This window comes from Myotis lucifugus, unplaced genomic scaffold (assembly GCF_000147115.1).
Source record: "Myotis lucifugus unplaced genomic scaffold, Myoluc2.0 scaffold_1, whole genome shotgun sequence".
Taxonomy (NCBI): domain Eukaryota; kingdom Metazoa; phylum Chordata; class Mammalia; order Chiroptera; family Vespertilionidae; genus Myotis; species Myotis lucifugus.
The window spans coordinates 34,207,612-34,231,865 of NW_005871049.1; the positions used below are offsets into that span (position 1 = coordinate 34,207,612).

The 24,254-nt window shown below is 37.2% G+C and overlaps 1 protein-coding gene and 1 pseudogene across 5 annotated transcripts in view; both read left to right on the forward strand.

Annotated features, from left to right (window-relative positions):
- The window catches only part of GALNT7 (polypeptide N-acetylgalactosaminyltransferase 7), a 69,314-nt gene extending 49,255 nt beyond the window's left edge, over positions 1-20,059 (forward strand). For 3 of the 5 annotated variants that reach the window (XM_023755619.1, XM_023755627.1, XM_023755625.1), the window contains 5 exons: positions 1,738-1,860; positions 5,073-5,291; positions 9,284-9,382; positions 10,292-10,420; positions 14,555-14,915. In XM_023755619.1, the coding sequence (XP_023611387.1) occupies positions 1,738-1,860; positions 5,073-5,291; positions 9,284-9,382; positions 10,292-10,420; positions 14,555-14,692 (708 nt within the window). In that variant the 3' untranslated portion in view covers positions 14,693-14,915. Of the gene's footprint in view, positions 1-1,737; positions 1,861-5,072; positions 5,292-8,399; positions 8,632-9,283; positions 9,383-10,291; positions 10,421-14,554; positions 14,916-19,830 lie in introns of those variants that run through there. The other 2 variants (XR_002829791.1, XM_023755629.1) reach the window with 2 other exon arrangements.
- LOC106697331 lies at positions 458-1,005 on the forward strand (annotated as a pseudogene).
- Positions 20,060-24,254: the final 4,195 nt, after the last annotated feature.

The following is a 24,254-nucleotide window of genomic DNA, read 5'->3' on the forward strand; positions in this document are numbered from 1 at the left end:
TAAGACTGCCCGGTTTGGCAGTCCCCTGGAAGACCTGCAGGATCTAACTGTCCCTAGCTCACACACACACAAACACCACACATGTCCACACACTCCTCTATTACTCCCTCACTCTCTCACACACTCTCTCTCCCCACCTTCTTGCCGGTCACTATCTTGCAATCTAGAACATTCTGATTCTTATGAGGCTACCCAGCTGAAAATGTCTTACTTGCTTTTGCAACTATACAGTCATGAAACTTCCACAGTAATGTCCTTTGATAGAAGTAAGAATTATTAATTGTTTGAAGATAGTTGCAACATTTTCTAACTCAAACAGTGCCAGTTCTACCTGCCAAGGAATTTTTCTGGCTTCTCATTATCCTGCCTCAAAGGGAGGAGAGGGGGACTTCTGAGCAAATAGAATGGGAAGAGGTACAAAGGTGAGACATGAAGAATGTATTCAGGACTTTTGGCTGGAACCGCCATCTTCCAGTAATTCGCCAAAATGACTAACACAAAGGGAAAGAGGAGAGGCACCCGCTATATGTTCTCTAGGCCTTTTAGAAAACATGGAGTTGTTCCTTTGGCCACATACATGTGAATCTACAAGAAAGGTGATATTGTGGACATCAAGGGAATGGGCACTGTTCAAAAAGGAATGCCCCACAAATGTTCCCATGGCAACACTGTAAGTCTACAGTGTCACCCAGCATGCAGTGGGCATTATTGTGAACAAGCAAGGGCAAGATTCTTGCCAAGAGAGTTAATGTACATTTTGAACATATTAAGCTCTCTAAGAGTCAAGATAGCTTCCTGAAACGTGTGAAGAAAAATGATCAGAATAAGAAGGAAACCAAAGAGAAAGGTACCTGGTTTCAACGGAAGCGTCAGCCTGCTCCACCCAGAGAAGCACGCTTTGTGAGACCAATGGAAAGGTGCCTGAGCTGCTGGAACCCATTCCCTATGAATTCTTGGCATGATAAGTGGGACAAAAGTAAAAAAAGACTTCTGTGCTGATAAAAATGTTTCTCTTAATTGAGTAGAAGTGTAGCATCCCTTCCCCCCAAAGAATAATTAAAGAAAACTTTGTGTCACCCTAAAAAAAAAAAAAAGAATGTATTCAGGAAACAGTGAGGAGCACAGTTTGGCAGAGTCTGACAGCGTGAATAAGACACATTCAAGAAGGTAAAGTGGACGGTGCGTTAGGACCGTACTGAAGAGAGTCTTTCATGCTGAGCTAAGAGATTTTTACTTAGTTTGATAGCAGTGGAAACCCATCGAAGATATTAAGCAGGGGAATAACATGACCCGAAGCTGCCCTTCAACTAGAATAATCTCTTGCTATAAATAAGGATAGCATTGAAGAGAGAGAAGTTAGAGGTGAAGAAGCCAGGCAGGAGATTATTATAATCACCCAGGTGGGACATATATTAGCAATGGAAACGATGAATGATGTTAGGAACGGAGACTGCATGGTTTGGCAAGGTTACATTGCGGAAAGGTTGCTTGGAGCGACAGGTACCTAGGAAAAGGTCCCTTAGCAGCAGCAAAAGATATTACTGCTTTCCTGTCACCTCCTTCATTATTAAATGAGTTTGGAAAACAGGCAAGTTATTTTAAGATTTGTTTAGTTTAGAAATTCCCTGTGGATGCTGTATCTAATTAAGATTTCAGATTTACAGTTACAAGGCAAATTTTTAGCCGTAATTTATTTTGGCATTTGAAACAACTTACACATGTGTTTTTTCTTGATAGATATGGCAGTGTGGCGGCAAATTACTGTTTGTCCCTTGTTCTCGTGTGGGACATATCTACCGTCTCGAGGGCTGGCAAGGGAATCCTCCGCCCATTAATGTTGGGTCTTCTCCAACGATGAAGGTGAGTCTTCTGGTTGAAAGTGGAGAAGGCGAGAGAACTAACATTTATGTACCACATGCTGTGGTACTCAGAGTAAATGTCAGCCCACTGAATGGGACAATCTCTTAAGCCAGTGGTTCTCAACCTTCTGGCCCTTTAAATACAGTTCCTCATGTTGACCCAACCATAAAATTATTTTCGTTGCTACTTCATAACTGTAATGTTGCTACTGTTATGAATCGTAATGTAAATATCTGATATGCAGGATGGTCTTAGGCGATCTCTGTTAAAGGATCATTCGACCGCCAAAGGGGTCGCGACCCACAGGTTGAGAACCACTGTAAGCAATCACACAGGTCCTCACTTTCACCCTAGGCTAGACTTACTCATGAAATACCTTATTGTTCTTTGAAATTAGTCATTGTATCCCATTCATGAATGTTCTCCATAAAGACATTGCAAATAAATTCCAAAGGACTGACACTCTGTAAGAAAGGAAAGTAGTGGAAATGAAAATATCAACTTCTATTAGTCACAAATGAGGAAAATATTATTTTTAATATTTATTTATTTATTTATTTTAAATAAATCAAAATGACAAACAGCCATATATCCCACAAGGCCTAATTTCACAGCAGCGTGTGAAATTTAAAAACTTTAAATTAGCCGAAACCGGTTTGGCTCAGTGGATAGAGCGTCGGCCTGCGGACTGAAAAGTCCCAGGTTTGATTCCGGTCAAGGGCATGTACCTGGGTTGTGGGCACATCCCCAGTAGGAGATGTGCAGGAGGCAGCTGATCGATGTTTCTCTCTCATCAATGTTTCTAACTCTCTATCTCTCTCCCTTCCTCTCTGTAAAAAATCAATAAAATATATTGGGAAAAAAACTTTAAATTAATTTTAAAAATTAATTATATTAGGAGTGTTTGTAGTAAACAAAATCAAATTTTGAGTAGTGCTTGTGAAAGATTAATATCTTTTGTCCCTTAGAACAGGACAAACCAGGGAAGCTCCATACAGAGGCCAAATGTCCCACTGCTAGGATAACAGCCTCTGTTGAATGTCTTGTTGGGCTGCTGTCGTAAGTTCTAAGAGCCCATAACTCTGATGCCCTTCATTTTCTGGAGTCCTTAACCAACTCAAGAGAACTCTACAAATGAATTGTAGCTTCCATAAAAACTACCCAGGAAGTGTCATGGTCAGCATATTCTTAGAGAATGCCCCGAATGTGCCAGGCACTTTCTTTTCTCCAATTTTAGCACCATGCACTTCAACCACCAGGGTGCCAATGGTTTTTGTGGATTTATCTAGCCCATTTGTCTTTGAGCTTCAGATCTTTATAGTTAATTGTCTTCTAGAATTATCCTCTTAGATATTTCAAACTCAACGTAGTCAAACTTTTAAACTTTTTCTCAAAAGTGATTCCTTTTCCTGTGTTCTCTATTTGCCCATGAATAAAACTTGGGGGGCATGTTAGGGTTGTCCAACTCACCTCTCACCTGATGAAGCCCTGACAATTCGACCTCAGACATATCTCTTAAGTCCATTCCTTGCTATGCTTAGTGCAGGTCTTTAGATGTCTCCCATGGATATTAAACAGCCTCCCACTTGGCTCTCTGTCATCAGCTTTGATGTCCTTATGTCTGTTTCCTGCTTATAACCTTTTGATGACTTCTCATATAAAGGATAAAACTCAAAGTCCATAAAAATAATAATAGCTAACACTTTTTGATTGGTTATTAGGTATCAGACACAAATCTACATGCTTTCCATAGATTAATTTTTTTTAATTTTCACAACATTCTATAAGATAAAGACTATGATTATTCTCATCTTAAAATGAGAACAGTGAGGCGAGTTTCTCTCTGAATCCTGCATTCATTCCACCTGTGGCAAACTAATGGAGGATTCCAAATGCATCATGATTTGCCATCTGCATTTGCATTTCTCTTTGCCCTCAATACGATACCCACCTAATTAACCACTCTTTCAAGATTGAGCCATCCAGCATCCCTCCATGGTGCCCCTTTCCACCCCAAACAAATATTCCTTCTTTTTGTTGCTATAACCTTATGTGTGTGCATTTAATTCTTCACATTCATTAGTATCTAAAAGATATGGACTGTGTCTAATTTTGGATGAATTTGCAAGGATTCAAAATAGTTAGCTATATTACATGCTCTTTTAGGATACCGCTGCTTAAGACTTTGTTGAAGCCAATAGCTTTTGCAATAACATGCTTGCAAGGTCACGTTCACCCTTTGATAGTTAACTTGTAGTCTAGAAAAAAATGTAAAAGAATGCTAGATTTTCCTACTCCTGATGTAAAACAATGGGCCAGGGCCAGCCCTATAGTAAATCAAGTTGTATTGGAGCACAACCCACACCCATTTGTTTATACATTGTCTATGGCTACGTTCTCAGCAGAGTTGAGTAGTTACAACAGAGATATCTATGGCCCACTAAGCCAAAAATGCTTTCTCTCTGGCCCTTTACAACAAAGTTTGCTGAGGCATGCTGGAGAACACCAAGAGGCTAGATTGAGTGTGTACTAAATCTGTCACGTATATTCATGCCTACATGCAGCATTCGGTAAAACCTTAGAAGTTAGGTCTTTGTCAGTTATCACAATGTCAGCTGATTTTATTGTTCATTAGTTACTTTTTTCTTAAAGTGTGCCAACTGGGGAAAATACCCAGTTAATTCTGGGTTATGGTAAAAATGGTCCTATTATAGTTGTAAGATGTGTTTTATTAAAACTATTGTTTTTCATGATGGTTTCTGAAATGGGATTTTTTTCTTACAAAGATGTGTTTTTATTAAACAAAACTATTATTTTTCATGATGATTTCTGAAATGGGGTTTTTCCCTGCATATGCTAGTAGTATGGAGATAATTCTGGGAGGAGCACCAGTGTCTAGCCAGCCTCTCATAAACCCCTCTAGGTAGCAAATCTTCCTTTAGAAGCAGGACAGAATATATTCTCTTAGAATAGATATCTCTTGCAGCTAAGAGTCTATGTCCATCACTTTTTAGTTGAACATGCATGATGATTTTATCCTTGGCAGTTGACATATTAGAGTCATTAGCTCAGTTGCATTTGTTGTTTAAATATTAGGCCTTATTGAAATAAGTTTGTTATATGTTGGTCATATTTCAGATGTCTAAGAGAAGCTGTTTATGACATTACAAGTATTTTTATTTGTTATAATGATATTAATTTTTTCTCCACAGAATTATGTTAGAGTTGTTGAGGTCTGGTGGGATGAATATAAAGACTACTTCTATGCCAGTCGTCCTGAATCAAAGGCATTAGCATATGGAGATATCTCTGAGCTGAAAAAATTTCGAGAAGATCACAACTGCAAAAGTTTCAAATGGTTCATGGAAGAGATCGCTTATGATATCACCTCACACTACCCTTTGCCACCCAAAAATATTGACTGGGGAGAAGTAAGTATCAGTGATATTCAGATATCTAAGTGCGTGTGTTTGGAGACTTGAGTTTGGGAGAATGCAGGGAGAGATGAAATGTATGAGGGAGAAGAATCTTAAGGGAAAGTTTGGGTAAATCTGTCTAGTACCTCCTCCACCTTCCCAGTTACCACCACCCGGAGCAGCTGACTGTGTGTCCCCTCCTCTCTGCACATATGGCTCCTCTCGTCTGGAACACTGTCCACTCTCTCCTGCCACTTCTCTGTCCCTCAGTCTGACTCCCTTTCTTGGCTAATTCCAACTTATTATTACTGCATCCAATGTAGGAATTACCATTGTAGCTTTTCTCAATGAAAAGTCTTTCTTATTCTTTCCCACTCCATCAAAAAGACTCAGTCCTGTGGTTTTTGCATGAGTTCTCATAACACTGAAAATTGCCTCTCTCTTAGCCAGTCAGTTAATATATGTTCACCATTGTGTCCCAGTGAACTACTGCAGAGACCCCCATATACAATAGGCCCTCAAAATGCTTGTCAAGTGAATGAATTAATTAATGGTAGCTGGAAATAATTAAAATCAAAGTCATTTCTTTGTTTCTTCAAACTTGCCTTTGTAACTGGGTGCATTTCTGATTCACCCACCCATATGGGTGCTGTATTAAAACATGCCACAAACTTTCACATCTATATGTTTTTGCTTAATTATGTGTCCAACAAATATTAGCTGAGCCAGTCACTCTTCTAGATAGAAAACAAGACATTTTCCTCAGGGAACTTACATGCCAGTAGATGAGAGACAACCCCCCGCTGCCCTCCCCCCCCCCCCAAACCCAAACAAAACAAAACAGGAAAAACAAAGAAGATTCTGATAGATGGTGGTAAAGGCTATGAATGAAATTAGTAGGTAATGTTCAAGAGGACATAAGGATAGGGCAGGGAAGGCTTCTCTGAGGAGGTGACATTAATCTGAGATCTGAAATCAGAGAGCTGGGAAAGTGTTCCAGGTAAAGAAAATGAGTTTGAAGGCTCTGAGCCAGGAAATGCTTTGCGTGTTTGATGAGAAGGAAAGAGCAGGTTAAATAAGGTGAAGTGACAGGCAGGTGAGGAGGGAGGCGTTTTATCCTAAGGGTGGTAGGAAGCCATGCAAGAGTTTTAAACAGAAAGGTAACGTGATTTGATTTATGCTGTTTTTAATCACCCTGCTGTGAGGATTTAGAGTAGAAACAATAATGACAGTTTAGGAAATCAGTAGGGTACTTCCAGTGAGAGGTGATGGGAGTTTGGACCAGGGCCGTGAGGACAGAGGTGAAGAGAAGCATACAAAGTGAAGATCTGGAGGTAGGTCACTAATGGATTTGTATGCGAAGGACATGGGCCAGGATGACATTTAGTTTTGTTTTTCATTTAAGTAGTGGACCAGGTGGCATCTGAGATTAGGAAGTTGGTAGCCAGGATGAGTGAGAGGGGTCGGGAATAGCAAGTTCTCTATTGGTGTTCTAGACTTGGGAAAGGCCCAGGTGGAGTTGTCAAGTAGATCGTAAGTCGTGTAATACTGAAACCCAGAACAGAGGCAAAGGCACATCTAAGGATGTATGTTTGGAGCCATCAGCAGGTGGATTGTTTCATGGGGCTGGATGAGAAAACATAGATAGAGGACAGGATCCGTTCCAAAGGAATTCCAAGAAGCCAACAAAGGACTCTATGCCACTCTCTCTCTGCACCTCTTATTTTAGTACCTTTATCCCGTACCCTTATTTCACCTCTGTGTGCTATTACAGCAGGTTGTGTTTAACTCCCAACCAGAGCATAGCCCCTGGCAGCTCAGACCCCAGTTTTGGTTATCTTTTAATCTCCTAATTTAGGGGTCCTCAAACATTTTAAACAGGGGGCCAGTTCACTGTCCCTCAGACCGTTGGAGGGCCGGACTATAGTTTTAAAAAAAACTATGAACAAATTCCTATGCACACTGCACATATCTTATTTTGAAGTAAAAAAAAAAAAAAAATGGGAACAAATACAATATTTGTATTTGCAGCTCAGACCCCAGTTTTGGTTGAGGACCCCTGTCCTAATTAGTATAGTGCCTTCTATGCAAAAGGAAGGAATTCTCTTGGTGATCTTTTCTGTCTCCTGGCTTTAAAACCATCTACATGCTGGTGACCCCAGTTTCTATCTTTAACCTAAATCTCTCTCCCAGAGCTCAGACAAGTATATCCAACTGCCTATTGGACCTCTCCATTTGACTAATAGACATCTCAAACTCAACGCATCCAACAGTGACCTCCCTGTCTCCCCTCCCCAGCCTATCTTAGCTGATTGCTCAGGCCAAAGCTTTGGAGTCTCTTTTGAATCCTTTCCTCCTCTCTCACTTAGATCTAGTTCCAGACTCTGATCCTTTCTTACTCTCGTCTAAGCCACCACATCTCACTGAAACTAGCTTTGCCTTCCTACTTCCTGTTCTAAACACAGCAGTCAGGGTGGTCTTTCAAAAATGATCATGTTACTCTGTTAGAAACCTGCAGTGATACCTCCTGTTCCTCAAAGAGAAGGCACAGTCCTTTCTAATGGCCTCTAGGGCCTGCATCTTTGGCCCTATTCCTCTCTGGCCTCAACTGCTACTCCTCTCCTCACTCACTCCAGCCCCAATGTCCTCCTTACTTAGTGCAGGCAGCCTTTGCTGCCCCCTCTGCCTGGACCACCTTTCCTCTGCGTGCGTAGCTAACTCTTACATACACCTCAAGTCTGCTCCCATGGCACCTTCTCAGTGAGATCCACCTGCTATCCCCCAAACACTCCTAGCCACACAGGCCCTCATTAACTTGCTCTTTTTCTTTTCTGTTTCACGGCACCTATCCCTCTCTAACATGTCTATTGTGGCTTGGGCTTATATTCTGTTTCCTTCCCTAGAATATAAGCTCACTGGGGCAAGGGTCTTTATCCTTTTCATTCATGGTTGTATCAGAGCCCACAACATAACTGACACAGTACTCACTTCATATTGGATGAATAACTAAATGCCTAAGTGAATCAATAGGTGGAATTTTCTGTCCTCCCTTTACAATCTCAATCTGAATACATCTTCAGTTTAACCGCTTCCTGTTCTGGCACCTTACATTTCACTTCTCAGCCTTCCCTGCACATTCCAGGGTAAAACCCACCAGCTGCTTCCGAATTCCTCCAGGCGGCTGCGGGAGAGGGCTCTTCCTCCGCACGTCCATCCCTCCATCCTGACTGACTTGACCCCTCAGCCTTCCTGCAGACGTGAGGGTCCTGAGGACCAGGACTTGCTTTTGCTTCTCTTTGTATCTTCTAAAGCTCTTACATTGTCACAGTGCTCCGTCAGTATATACTGACTGAATGAATAAAACATATATTATAGTAATTTATAATTGAGATATATAATATTTCTAAAAAGGGAAAAGTTTTTTTTTATAAGAAATGTGCATTTCCAAGATGGAAACTGTGTTGGCTTTTCACCTACCTTATCCATAGTCATAGAAAAGTCTCACTGCCTGGTCCAGCTGCCATAATGTTCGCCCCTTGGGTCCCTGCAGACAGCTACCAAAAGTGCCTCACAGCCATTTGGGAGAGTTACTTTACAAATTCAGTTCTGTTCTAGACATCTAGGGCCAGTGTCTGTGACCACTGTGGTTAGGTAACTCTAGTTGCTTCTCATTCACATGAATTATCTGAGTCTGAGATTGTACTTAATAGTTACTGTCTTTTAATTTTTTTTCTTCTGTGGTATTTTATCAAAATCTATAGGCCAATGCCCTTCCTTGGAATGAACCCATTCTAATGCTGAGTTAAAGACCCTAAATTATTTCAAAGATGACTACTATGTTCTAAGCTATTCCAAGACTGACAATAAATACAGTAATAACATGGCATTACACATACCCATATGTCCACTATGAACTGCAATATTTAACATGAAACTTTTACTCTGATGTTAGGGCATAATAAAAACTAAACAGTTGCCTGCTATTGGTTCTTTGTTCCTTTTTTTAGATCAGAGGCTTTGAATCTGCTTACTGCATTGATAGCATGGGAAGGACAAACGGAGGCTTTGTTGAACTAGGACCCTGCCACAGGATGGGAGGGAACCAGGTAAATTACCTCCTTTCATATTTAAATTGGTTCTATAGTGAGAGCTGCCAGGCTTGTTGATCTTGGGAATTCCTTTGCTTTTCAGTTTGGTAATTTTCTTTGTTTGGTAAAGTAAACCATTCTGTAAAAAAAGAAAAAAAAAACGGACTGAGCTAAAACTTTTAGTTAAATGAGGGTATAATAGCAGCACTGCTTTTCACATAAGCAGTCATAATCTAGAATTTAATATAAGACATTCTATCCTATATAATAAAAGGCTAATATGCAAATCGACCGACTGGTTGCTATGACACGCACTGACCACCAGGGGGCAGACGCTCAATGCAGGAGCTGCTCACTGTGGTCAGTGCGCTCCCACAGGCCAGAAGCCGGGCTCACACTGGCGAGCACAGCAGCACCCCCTCCATGGCAGCACTAAGGATGTCCAACTGACGAAGAGGCACCAGGCCTCTAGTTAGAATATATTCTTGTGTGAGTCCATAACTATGCAAGCTTAGCTCCCTAACAATTGTATTTGCAAATATTATCCAGAATTCCACATTTCTTCCCAATAAGCTGGAATGTTACTGCCAGTAATGTATATTTCCCTAATATATTTTCCTACTTCCTTATGTGTTTTTCTTGCCTCTAAGTTAGATTGTAAGCCATCAGATCTGTTTTCACTTGTATTTTCTCACATTGTCGGTACTTGATAAATACGTGTTAATGACCCCTTCTGTATCTAAGAGGCTACAGAACATAATCCTTCCAGTGTTAGTTTGCTAACATCAAAATGAATACAATTCCAGTCTTTGGATTTATAGTTTTGAACATACAAAAATATTATAGAAAAATAAGATAGCCATTGAGTTAGTTTTTGTGTATCAGCAGAGAAGGTGCCTGTTATTTTTTTCTTTTTTTTTTTAATAGCTTTTCCGAATCAACGAAGCTAATCAACTCATGCAGTATGACCAGTGTTTGACAAAGGGGCCTGATGGATCAAAAATCATGATTACACACTGTAACCTAAATGAATATAAGGAATGGCAGTACTTCAAGGTATTCTGCATTTCAACTTCCAAAATAATAATTATATGCTATTTCATTTTAATAACACCTACCTTGTGGAATTTAGATGTATAAATCTTAAAACCTGCATTCAAATTGACTTGCATTTCCCTCTCATTCAGTCATTTGTTTTCCTGAGCACTAATGACTCCATTGTTCCATAATGAACCATCACTTTTATTCTCTGGTGCAATGTTGTCATGAGATGTCCGCAAAGGCCCGCTAATCTCAGTAACCCAGGAAAATCAGTATTCTGTGAGGGCAAATATATGTAACAAAAAAAATATTGTGTTTATATTTCATGTTGTCCAGCAGGTGGCGGTGGAGACAGACAAATAACACTTGGAAATCTAGGCCACTACTTCCTTATCATTGTTTTATAGATACAATCATTAGATAAATGTTGCCTGTTTCTTGCTTTAAAGGTCATATTTAGTTGACACTGTGGGAAGGAACAGTTTTTCTATTTTAGCTGTGAATATTCAAGAGTTCTGTGCCAAGTTGAGGATTCCATCATATTGATGGATGGATGTATAATTTTCAAAGTATGCACTTGGCTAAAATAAATTTATTGTAAAACATAAAGTTTGGAAAGCTACCCCAAACTGAAATAACCTGGCAACCTCAACTTTATTTACTCATTTAATATATGTTATCATACCCTGTCTGTCATGCAAGCACTTGTTTACTATGTAGGTATGTTACTATGACCCACCTTAATATTCCCAATCATCAACATTCATAGATAATTACTATAAAGTGGTGAGTGTGTCAATTGCTGATTTTTTTATAACAAGTTAGGAAGGAGAAGATCAGCATAAATCTTGAAGAACAAAGCATTTATTTCCACAAAGAAATTAATAATAGCAGTAAGTGATAGGGGTCAGGGAGAACAATATTAGTAAAGTAGTAAAAGAAGGCTAAGAGACCAGAAACTACCATTGAGAAGTAATAGATTAAAAAATGGAATGTGCATATTTTATATACTTTAAAGGGCACAGCACTAAATATACATTTGTGCATCAGACATTACTAAACATACAGGGGTGGGCAAAAGTAGGCTTACAGTTGTGAGTACATGAAAGTTTATTCTTATATTTATTAATTATTATTTCTGTTATTATTGTTTTTATTATTTCATATCCTTATAATTTGTCTTTTAGGTAACGGTGGCTGATAATTTAACTAATGACCAATGAAAGTGGATACTTAAATCTACTTTTGCCACCTCTGAATACTAGGGCTAGTGACTTCAAAAAATAAGCACATCATACTACAATAGCAGAGAAGGGGGGGGAAAGGTAGAAATTAAAATAAGCACAATGCCATAAGACAGCAAAAGAGAGGTTAATAGGAATTATTTCTGATGAGTTTCATAGAGGAAGTATCATTGCACCGGTATCACTGAAGTATAAAGAGATTTCTCATGGAGAGTAAGTAAGAAAAATGGGTGAACAAAGGCATGGCATGAAAGTGTATAGAGAAAAATATGAGGAATCACGTTTAGATTTCCCTCCATATGACAGAACATTGAACTTCACTTTGTAAGTTTAGGAGAGCAGTTGGCATTATTTGAGGAATGCAGTGATAGGAAACAGTTGATACTTTTAGGAAAATAATTCTGGAAACATTGTGAAATATGAACTGTAAAGCTTCATCAGAAGTTCTCAAACACTCCGGTCTCTGGATTCCATTTACACTCTTAAAAATTATTGGGACTCTTCTCACACAGATTATGTTTATGTAGATTATAGCTAACAAAATATCCAAAATTGGAGATTAATCCAATAAATTTTACAGGTATTTATGTATTAATTTATAATTTATATAAAACTAATACTAGCCCTATTGCATATTAATATAAATACTTTTAATGAATAATAACTTTTTCAAAAAAAGTGAGGAAGGCATTGTTTTATAGTTTAGCAAATCCCTTTAATATCTGGTTTAATAGAAGGCAGCTGAATTCTCATACTACTTCTACATTCCATTTGAAATTATATATTGTTTTAGTTGCAGTAGATGAGGAAAATCCAGCCTCACATAAACATTCAGTTGGAAAAGAGGAATAATTTAATAGCATTTTCCGATAATTTGGCTATTCTTTGATGCTACTACACAAGTCTATAAGTGATAGTTTCTTAAGTTATTTGTCGTGTAGAATCTGAAACCATATAAGTGAACATTTTCCTATGTTACATTAAAATCCATTGGTCTTTGATGAATTTTTTACCCATATGAGCTTTTGTAACATCATGCATTGCTCGTTTGGAAAATCATGGTTTCCTAAGTTATGATCTTGCAAATGGTGACACATTTCATTGTGCAATGTCAAAAATATACATATTAGGAAGCTATCATGTTCACGGTGGTGTTTGCCAGTTTTCAAAAATTCTTAATATTTGCTTGAAAACTCAACTTGTATCAATGGCACCAAATACTGTCAGATTTGTGGATTTGTTTTTTGTGATTGTTGCTTTTCTTCTTGAAGGGAGAGGCTCACTTCCTTTTCATGAAAATGTCTACAAAGTTTAAATAATTGTAGTTTATCTGTGAGTTGACCTTTCTAGTCAAAATGACAAATCATGAAAAAAGCAGCTAGTTGAACTCTCAAGTCAAACAGTTGCATGTGTACTTTCCCTCAAGATAACCGTGGTAATCACTATACAGAAGTGTCTTATGCATATTTCCCATTTCATCTTATAGAATCTTTTTAAAAGTATACTCAAAGGTTAAGATTTAGTAAAACTAATAAGTTTTACTGCTTCATCAAGGACATTCTTAAGTGAAACTGGCATTTCCTTTTTTAACTGTTAGAATGGCTATTAGCACAGTTTTGTGACACTGCTTAATTTATGCTGAGGCACCAGCACTTTCATCCACCATTGCTTTTGCACTGTCAGTATAAATGTCAATACAAGGAAAAAGGCAAATGGGGCCTTTGTATTATTATCAAAATAGTTTCGACCTTACAGATACAATCTTAGATAGCCTGAGGACCACCCTCTAAGAAGCCCTGAACTATGTGAAGAAACCTACAACAGATGATGAGGGCTAAACTAAGGCATTGGCAGTGGGGATGGGAAAGGGTATATACTAGAGATATTGCAAATATCACACCTTGTGACTGCTCAACAGGAAGGGAGGGAGAGAAAGGAAGTGAGGAAGGGAAGGAAGGTACAACATGAATGCCTCTATCATGAGGACTGGAAAGCTGATATTGTCATTAGTCAGAATAGGAACTAGAAAAATAGATTTGGAGGGAAAGATAATGAATTTAGGTTTGTATGCACTGAACTTGAGGTACCAGCAGTACATTATAACATAAGTCTTTATATAAACAATAAAAGCACTTACAAGACTGATGATCAAGAAAAGTCCGAAGTCTGATGTATAGTTGGTTGGTTGAAGCCTGTCCATCTTGCTTGAATTATCATCTTTTTTTTTCCAAAAAAAAAATTTTTTTAAGTACAGTTGACATTCAATATTATATTAGTTTCAGGTGTATAGCATAGTGGTTAATCCCCCCAATAAGTCTAGTACCCAGCTGACACCATACATAGTTATTACAGTATTATATTCCCTATGCTGTACTTTATATCCCTGTGACTATTTTGTAATGGAACAGAATAGAGAGCCCAGAAATATATCTATGCCTATTTGGTTAATTAATCTATGACAAAGAAGACAAGAATATACAATGGGGTAAAGACAGTCTCTTCAATAAACGGTGATGGGAAAACAGCACAGGTACATGCAAAAAATGAAACTAGATCACTTCCTTACACTATATATAAGAATAAACTCAAAGTAGATTAAAAACTTAAAATGTAAGACCCAAAACCATAAAACTCCTAGAAGAAAGCATATGCACTAAACTCTGACATGCTCTTCTTAATGTTTTTTTGGATATGTCTCCTCCAGCAAGAGAAACAAAAGAAAAAATAAACAAATGGGATTACATCAAACTAAAAGGTTTTTGCATAACAAAGGAAACCATCAACAAAACGTAAAGACATCCTACTGATTTGAATTAACTTCGTATGAAAGCCAAATAAGGACTTCTTCTAATGTCAGTAACATCAAAAAAGTACAAATTTAAAACTTTTTTTCTGTGTTTTCCAGAACCTGCACAGGTTTACTCACATTCCTTCCGGAAAGTGCTTAGACCGCTCAGATGTCCTCCATCAAGTGTTCCTCTCCAATTGTGACTCCAGTAAAATGACTCAGAAGTGGGAAATGAATAACATCCACAGTGTTTAGAAAGAATAAAAGAAACCAATAACCTACCTACTGACACGTAAATTTTCACAGGACTGAAAACCGCCTGAAACCTGCTGCAACTATTATTAACTCTGTACAGCTCCAAACCCAGCACCTCCTGATAGGTTTGAAGGACATTGATAAACTGTGATTTTACAATAACATTGTCATCTGCAGTTACTGTTTACAAAACTGCTTTTACCTTAAACTTTATAGATGTTTACATCTTTTTGTGTTGTTTTGTTTTAAGATGATGTTGGTAATTTGTGCATTTATATCTGTTCAGAACAGAGCTAAAAGCATCGTTGTCTTCTTTGGGATTACACTCAGGGGTCTGACAGGCAGTTTGATTTTTTTTTTTTAACACACTTGAAAAAAGGTTGGAGTAACCAGACTTTCATATATAACTTGGTGATTATCAACCTGTTGTGTCTTTATTTAATTTTACATCTTTTTGAAGCACTGCCACAGGTTATTAGCCAAGGTGGCCTTCCTTCACCGTCATGCTGCTTTTTTGAAAGGTGAATTTCAACACATTTAGTGCCTCTTTCATTTTCTCAGTATATATTTCAAGAGCTTTCAATGAAATGTATAGGATGGTAATGATGGAATTGTCACCAGTAAATACTTTTACTACTCAGAAGTGAATTTATGTGCTACCATTTGCTCTGAGATCAAATGTTGTATGGCTTGAAAAAAATTAATAACATGAAACCCCAAGGCTCTCCCATAGGAATTGAAGATTGTACGGCATTAAGTTCCTTACTTGCTGGCATTCCCACTGCCCTCTGTTAATACCAACTCCTAAAAGAGCAGAAGGGTCTGCCAACTAGAAAAAAATTGACCATTGACCTCTGGAATTTACTTTCCCCCAATACCTGTCATTATAGAAAACTATAATTCTCAGTTTCAAATCTTAAAATGGGGGAGAGGGGAGGTAACAAAAACAACAAAACACTGCTGTAAACAAACATCAAAGGTTCATTCTGAAGTAAGAATTTTCAAGCCCTTGTTAAATTAAGCCTTACAAAGCTCCTGTGCATTATAACCTAAGCTGTGCAACCTTTCAAGCCAAGAGTGAATGGATGTTTTATTTATATCTTCATCCAAATAAAATTCCCTGCACATTTTTTAAAAATTTAAAAAGGCTATTTAAAAATACAGTTCATTAACAAATATGAACTCCTTTCTGTTAGATTAAGTGTTAGTTCCCTAATCTTTATTTTTTTATTTTTCCCCCTAATCTTTATTAATTCTTTTAGGAAGTATATTTCTATTAGTATTTTTCCAGTGAAAAGAAGACTTGTTTGGATTTAAACATTTACTAAGACAGTATAGGAAAACCAAATACTGGAGATGATTGATTAGATTTTTATTTCTAACAAAATACTCTTTTATTGCTCAAAATATTAAAATGCTATGTTAAGCCTGACCGGCGTGACTCAGTGGTTGAGCATCGACCTTTGAACCAGGAGGTCACAGTTCAATTCCTGGTCAGGGCACAAGCCCTGTTGCAGGCTTGATCCCCAGTAGGGGGCATGCAGGAGGCAGCCAATCAATGATTCTCATCATTGATGTTTCTCTCTCTCTGAAATCAATAAAAATATATTTTTAAAAATAATAAAATGCTATGTTAAGGGGGGGGGGGAATAACATGAGTTGGGGAATGGCAAGTAAATTAAGCATTTTTGATCCTGTAATTAAGATATCATTACAATGAATGGAATTCACAAACTACTGCCAGAGGGAAATATTTTTAATTAAAGCTCAAAAAAGAAAAAAACAACAACAAAAAAACAAAAACCTACATTTGTTTAAATGAAAAGTCTACAAATCTGTTTCTTCCAAGGCTAGTCCTTAAATTTGGAGAGTTAAACATCCTAAACAGAATTTTATTTATAATTTTGAATTGTCTATTTGTATTTTGCTACTGATCTATAATCAACCATCTTAACTTTCATTCATCTCTAGAGATGTTTAAAAAGGAGTAAATTTATATGCTTAAATAATTTCAAAATAAATCAACTATAAGAAAGAAAGAGAATTGGTACTTTAATTACTTGTGTGTTTGCAAATAGGTTCCATTTTTCTTGTTGAATAAATTATAACCTTGTTAACTATGCATAGGCCTAAGAAAGGTGGCACATAAACTGTGCATGTAAATTTTAAATAGATATTTTGTGCAATTCGTAGATAATCTATGAAAATGATTCTCTTTATTGAAATCAGAAACCTTACCAAACACACACAAAAAAAACATCAGAAGCTGCTGCCATAATGACTATTTTCTACTGTAGGCTGCTTTGGAAATAATTCCCATATCCTTGCTTTGTAAGTTGATAATATCACTATGCATTTCTACACATTTTATAAATTTGATTTGTGCAGATTTTGATACACTGTATGTTTCTGTAGAAATTATATAAATATTCAGAATTTTATTAGGGATAAATTTGAGAAGTTTATGTATATCTTAATTATGGGTTGCTTGTTTTTTAGATGAGAAAAAATAAAATACTGTATTTTAATTCATGGGTTTTTTCAGTACTTGTAATCATTTCTAAATCTTATTACTGCACATTCGAAGTAATAACTGGATTGTTATGGATTGTTCATAAGATAAACAAATAGAATAGCTAAAATATCATAAGCCATAGTTATATATTGAGTATGTGCTTGAGTTTGGGGTTGAGTTCTTAGAGTGTGCTTAGAATACTCAGACCTTACCTACCAGTATGTGTAGGAAGGAAACAGGTTTATTTTTGCCTCTGGTTACCTATGTGTAGCAATTTTTTTAAAAAGTCCCATATCCAATTACAAAAAAAACAAACCCAGCAACATCTTTTTTGACAGTATATTCTACAATATAATTGCCTATTGAAAGCAAAAATGTCTTTTAAGTCAAAATTCTCTACAACTGACCAAGTGAGTAGAAAGAAGGGAAGCCTACCAAAATGAAGTTAGAAATAGGTCATAGGATCTTGTGGCACAACACATGGCATCTCAAGAAGATTGGCTACTAACATCCAAGTAAGTGACCCTGTTGATTTGGGAAACTTGCTCTAAACTAACTTGGCTATTGTGTCTTCCAATTCTCAGCTCCTGTGCCTAAAAAATATGAAAAAACTGGCAGCTCCAGACTGGAGTAAATGTGGGCTCACGTATTTAAGATAGTCTCTCACGGGGATCTTGAAATAAATTTCATTTCTAGACAGAATGTAATTGGGGAAAAAATCTGCTGATAATTCAACAGAAAATATGACAAGTACCTGACCTGAGCCAGATACCCAGTAGGCCAGTAGTTTGTGCATGTGAAACTTAATCCATTTGAAAACACTTTTAGAAAGTATTGAGCATTATAAAAATGCATTTTATTCATTAGAATCAATCTGTTGCAAGAAAATGGACAAAAGTCAGAATGATTTGAGGGGAATGCTACCCCTGAAATTAGAAATTAAAGGAGGGACTGTTTCTAAATTCAATAATTGCTTTTCAGTTTTCATTTTTAAAATTGTGAAATGCCCATAATTAAGGTTGTTGGATGTCTGTTTTCTAAGTGAATCAGGCCTGGTAACCGCATCTGAGCAGAGGTGGGATGAAGGGTTCTGCAATTTTTATAATAGAATGATGTTTCAATCTGGTCATCTGAATAGTAGTATAGTATATGTACTTTGTATTGGAATCCCTACTCCACTACAAATTACTTGTTTGACTTTGGATAAGTTATTTAACCTCTATGCCTCAGTTTTCCCTTTTGTAAGATGGGGAAAATAATAGTGCTTATTTCATAGGATTGTTACTAGGATTGAATAAGTTAATGTACGTAAAGTACTTATAATAGTTCTTGCATATATTCAGCTATTATTACCTCATTTCAAAGTTTTAAAATCTGTCTATCAGATTTAAGACAGCTACATTGCAGACCTTCTATAAAGGCTATAAAGGCTGTGTGTGTGTGTGTGTAACTGTGCTTCATATATGAGATATTATTATCCCTACTTTACAAGTGAAGAAATGAAGTTCAGAAGTTAAGCTTCCTCTTAAACTGGGGGTGACCTAGTGTTCAATAAGGGAATAAAGTGTTTATCACACCATTCATATAGCATGTGTAGGATGTAATCTCAGTGGTCCAATTGAACACTTGGATAAAATTAAGTGCATCTTGAAGAATGTATTCTTTAAATTATGAAATTTGTCTCAGGCTTTTGATATGAGCAAGTAAACTCTATCTGTATTAACAATTAAATGCATAAAGCAAAACTAAAACTTTCAGTAAAAAATAGAGATCAACATACTTCCATGTCTGCCCATACATAGTAATGAGTATTGGACATATACTCCTGTCCTAAACAACTATAAAACTGGACAAAATATATGGGGCAACTGTTTTCAGTTGTATAACAGGCAAAGCCAACTGAGATACTTGAGAGAAGGGAAGCACAGCAGGTGAACCCATGTCTGTCTACCAAACATGGTACAGGAAAGTGGAGCTCAAACAGTGGTCATACCACTAAGGTGAAGAGTGAGTTTGGGGCCGCTGAGACAGCTGGAATTTACAGGGGAGGTTACTGGAGGGGAGTGCACTTGACCACCAGGAGAACTGCACAGAAGTTTGTATGGCACTGGACAAATTGTGGTATAATCATACAATGGAATGTTACAAAGCAATGAACATGAATGAACTGGTCATATATAAGTCAGTAAGATACTGTTGAGGGACAAAGACAATTCCCAAAAGACTATTCAACAAACACTTTCTGTGAAATCAAAAGCAACTAAAATTAAACATCCAGTCACACATTTATATGTGGTAGAAAGGTTAAATAAACTTGTCCAAGCTTACAAATTTAGTATTGGAGCCAAAGTCATAAACAACTCTAATATTCCATGTCCTCAGAACCCTGTGGGATGAATTTCTATCAGTGTTTTCTATGTTAACTGCAGTTTTCCTCTCCACCTTGACTGTCAAGAATCTCAGAACTAAATCTAATTCTGATCATAAAACTATATTAACCCATACATATTGGTATACTTTTTAAACTAATATTTATTGGGTATTTACTATTTCTGGCCAATAGGACGAGTGTTTTAAATGCAATGCCTTATTTAACACAAAAAAAAAAATTCTCATTTTACAGATGGGGAAACTGAAAGGTTACATGACTTGTCTGATGTTACTGAACCAAAAAGAAACAGAGCCCAACTCTGACCTGATTCCCAGGTATAAGCTTTATCACTTTACTCTTAATTTCTTTCATAACCTTGTTTTCCCTTTTGTATGTCTTTTTTTAATTTTTTCTTTGTATAAGCGATCCCATCTTGATTAGAAAAAATGTGGAGAATTAAAGAATAGCACATAAATTGGAATGAATTAATGTTTGACTATCTCTTACCAGCGCCCTAGGACATTGAACTAGTTGACCACCATGTCTCCCTGAAGGAGACGGGTCCAATTGATATAAAGCTCATTTCTAGTTCCAAAATTTGATGCTACATATTGCTTTAAAAAAATTTTTTTCCTTTTAATGTGGCAACCTAATTGTGCTCCTGAGCCACTATTTTTTTTTTAATTGATTTCAGAGAGGAAGGGAGAGGGAGAGAAAGATAAAAACAGCAATGATGAGAGAGAATCGGCTGCTTCCTGCATGTTCCCCACTGTGGACCGAGCCCCAACCTGGGCATGTGCCCTGACCTGGAATTGAACCTCGGCCTCCTGGTTCATAGGTAACGCCCAACTGCTGAACCATGCTGGTTGGGCCTGAGCCACTATGCTATAGATGTAAGTCCCAGATGAGGCTCACTAAAAGAGAAGTCTGCACTGTAAATCCTGAAGAAAAAAGGCCCAGGAGCACAAGGAAATTCCATTACAACCTCAGAAACAATGTCTATGTTTATGTGTACTACAGGATAAGAAGATAGATGAGTTTCGGGTCAGGGCAAGGAGGGTGTCTTAGACAACTATAAAAACAATGTTTAGCTGGAAGGCATACATAAACTTTTCTCAACAACCCTATCTCAAGTAAATATTAATAATTTTATATTCACCTATACTATTCAATTTATAAAAGGGGCAAATTGGTGAACCTTAAGCAGAATTTTACCTGTAGACATGTTTTCTTTGGACATTTGAATTCATTGCTAATATTTACAATTCAGATTTCACAGAACTAGAATAAATACTCCAAAAATTTATATGGAACCATAAAAGACCCCAAAAAGGTGCAGCAATCTTGAGAAAGAAGAATGAAGTTAGAGGGATCACAATACTAGATATCAAACTATATTACAAAGCCATTATAACCAAAACAGCCTGCTACTGGCACAAGAACAGGCATCAGACCAATGGATCAGAACAGAGACGCCAGATATTAAATCCACACTATTACTGTCAATTAATATTTGACAAAGGAGGTAAGAACATGCAATGGAGTAAAGACAGTCTCTTCAACAAATGGTGCTGGGAAAACTGGACAGACACATACAAAAAAATGAAACTAGACCACCAACTTACACCATACACAAGAATAAACTCAAGATGGATAAAAGACTTAAATGTAAGGCATGAAACCATAAAAATCTTAGAAAACATAGGCAATGGCATCTCAGACACTTCACGTAGCAGAATTTTTGCTATACATCTCCTCGGGCAAAGGAAATCAAGGAGAAAGTAAATAAATGGGATTCCATCAAAATAAAAAGTTTCTGCACAGCAAAAGAAATCACCATCAAAATGAAAAAGGAACCCACTGTAAGGAAAACACATTTGCCAATGATATATCTGATAAGGGGTTAATCTCCAAAATATATAAAGTACTCATACAACTAAACAAAAGGAAGACAAACAATCCAATTAAAAATTGGGCAGAAGACCTGAATAGACATTTCTCTGAAAAGGACATACAAATGGCCAAGAGACATATGAAAAAATACTAATTATCAGAGAAATGCAAATTAAAACCACAATAAGATATCACCTCACACCTGCCAGAATGGCTATCATCAAAAAATTAACACGTGCTGGCAAGGATGCAGAGAAAAAGGGAACACTAGCCCTAACCGGTTTGGCTCAGTGGATAGAGCATCAGCCTGCGGACTGAAGGGTCCCAGGTTCGATTCCGGTCAAGGGCATGTACCTTGGTTGCGGGCACATCCCCAGTGGGGAGTGTGCAGGAGGCAGCTGACCGATGTTTCTCACTCTCTATCCCTCTCCCTTCCTCTCTGTAAAAAATCAATAAAATATATTTTAAAAAAGAAAAGAAAAAGGGAACACTAGTTCACTGCTGATGGGAATGCAAACTGGTGCAGCCACTATAGAAAACAGTATGGAGTTTCCTCAAAAAATTAAAAATGGAACTTCCTTTGAACTAGTGATCCCACTTCTGGGAATATATCCTAACTCCCCCAAAACACCAAGCAGAAAGAATATATGCACCTCTATGTTCTTAGCAAAACAATTTACAATAGCTAAGATATGGAAACAGCCCAAGTGCCCATCAGTAGATGAATGGATAAAAAAAAGCTGTGGGACATTTATATAATGGAATACTATGCAGCTATAAAAAAGATGGATCTCTTACCTTTTGGGACAGCATTGATGGACTTGTAGACAATTTTGCTCAGTGAAATAAGCCAATCTGAGAAAGTCAAATATCACATGATCTCACTAATTTGTGAAATTAATGAGCAAAATGAATTGACCAACAAAATAAGACCCAAAGCATGGAGGCATGGAACAGATTGACATACTGTGACATACTTTGATGTGGGGTTGGAGAAGAGATAAACCAAAGAACTTATATACTTATATGCATAGCCCATAGACACAAGCAATAAGGTGGTGAAACCTGGTGGAGGTGGGGGGCTTAGGGCCTGGGAGGAGGGAGGTAAAGGGGGGGAAATGGGATATATCTATAATACTATCAACAGTAAAAAAATTATTTTTTAATAATGGAGTGCAATTTAAAACTTATGAATTATTTATTTCTGGAATTTTCCATTTAATACTTTTGACCAAAGGTAACTGAAACTTCGAAAGTGAAACCAGGTAAGAGGGGACCCCAGTATACAAAAATAAAAAATTAACTGTCCTCATAGAGCTTACTTTCTTGCTCCTCACTTCACCTCATACATAGTTTCCAATAGGAATCTCATGAGAACTAGTCCACAAATAGTTGATTTCCAGAGATGTGTTTTATTTTAAAGGGACTGAATGTTATACAGTGGCAACACAGCTCCTTTAGCTTTCTTCTTGCTATTCCCCAAGAAATAAAATCATTGCTGCTTTGTAAAAACACTTTCAGTGGCATATATAGTAATAGAAAGCCAGGTTTAAGATAATGTTCTATTTGTACTATCCTAAGACAAAGCAAAGCACTTAACACAAAAGGCACACTGTCATCTGAGCAAGTTTGCAAGTGACTGCTTTGAAAAGTAAAAGTTCTTAGGATCTTCTAACCCAGCACCCTGTTTTTATAGATTAAAAGACCAGAAGCAAGCAGCTATATAGAAATGAATTTGAGCCCTACCTCAGTCCTTGCACCAAAATTAATTCCTGAAGGGTCAAATATTGAATCAAGTAATTTTTTAAAAGAAAACAGTTTTTATAATATTTGAGTGGGGAAGACCTCCCAAGGCCACTAAATAAATTTGCCTACATAAAAATAAATCTTTGCATGATAAAAGCATCATAAACAACAAAGACAAAAATATTTACAATGCATGTCACAAAGGGTTATTTTCCTTAATTCCCACAAATTATCAATAAAAGACCAATGAGACAGAAAACCACAGGAAACACAAATGGCTCTTAAACAATTATAAGCTAAATTCCTAATAGGAACCATTTTTAATGTGTCAGAGTAGCAAAGATTAAGTTTGAGAACTATTACATTGCTGAGATGAGGAAATGGGTAAGCTAACATTCATTGCTGTGGAATATACACTGAGTGGCCAGATTATTATGACCACCTAACATCTGTAGGCAAATTAGCTATAATTTCGTGCTGAAGTTGCTAGAGGGCCAGACCATTATAAATAGGGAAGCAGGTTGTTCACCACGACAGTAGAAGTGATTTTTTTTTCTGAAGATATGGGTAAACAACGCTATTTAACAGCCTTTAAATGTGGGAGATTAGTATGACCACCTGACGTTTCTAGGCAAATTAGCTATACACTGCATCGTATGGGATATGGAAGCCGAAAGCCTGTTCAAACACCTTTGCTGTCTGCAGTTACCAAGATAAATGTCTCCAATTCGCACAGGAACACAAGGATTGGACAGTCGAGCATTGGAAAAAAGTCATGTGGTCCAATGAATCACATTTCCAGTTGCATCATGCAGATGGCAGAGTGAGAATTTGGCGGAAACAGCATGAAAGCATGCACCCCACATGCATGAGTACAACCCTTCAAGCTGGTGGGGCAGTGTTATGGTTTGAGGCATGTTTTCCTGGCATGATTTGGGCCCTTTAATTGATGTGGAACGTCTGAATAGCACTACATACCTAAGTATTGTTGCTGATCAGGTTCATCCTATCATGTTGATGGCGTATCTCAATGGAGA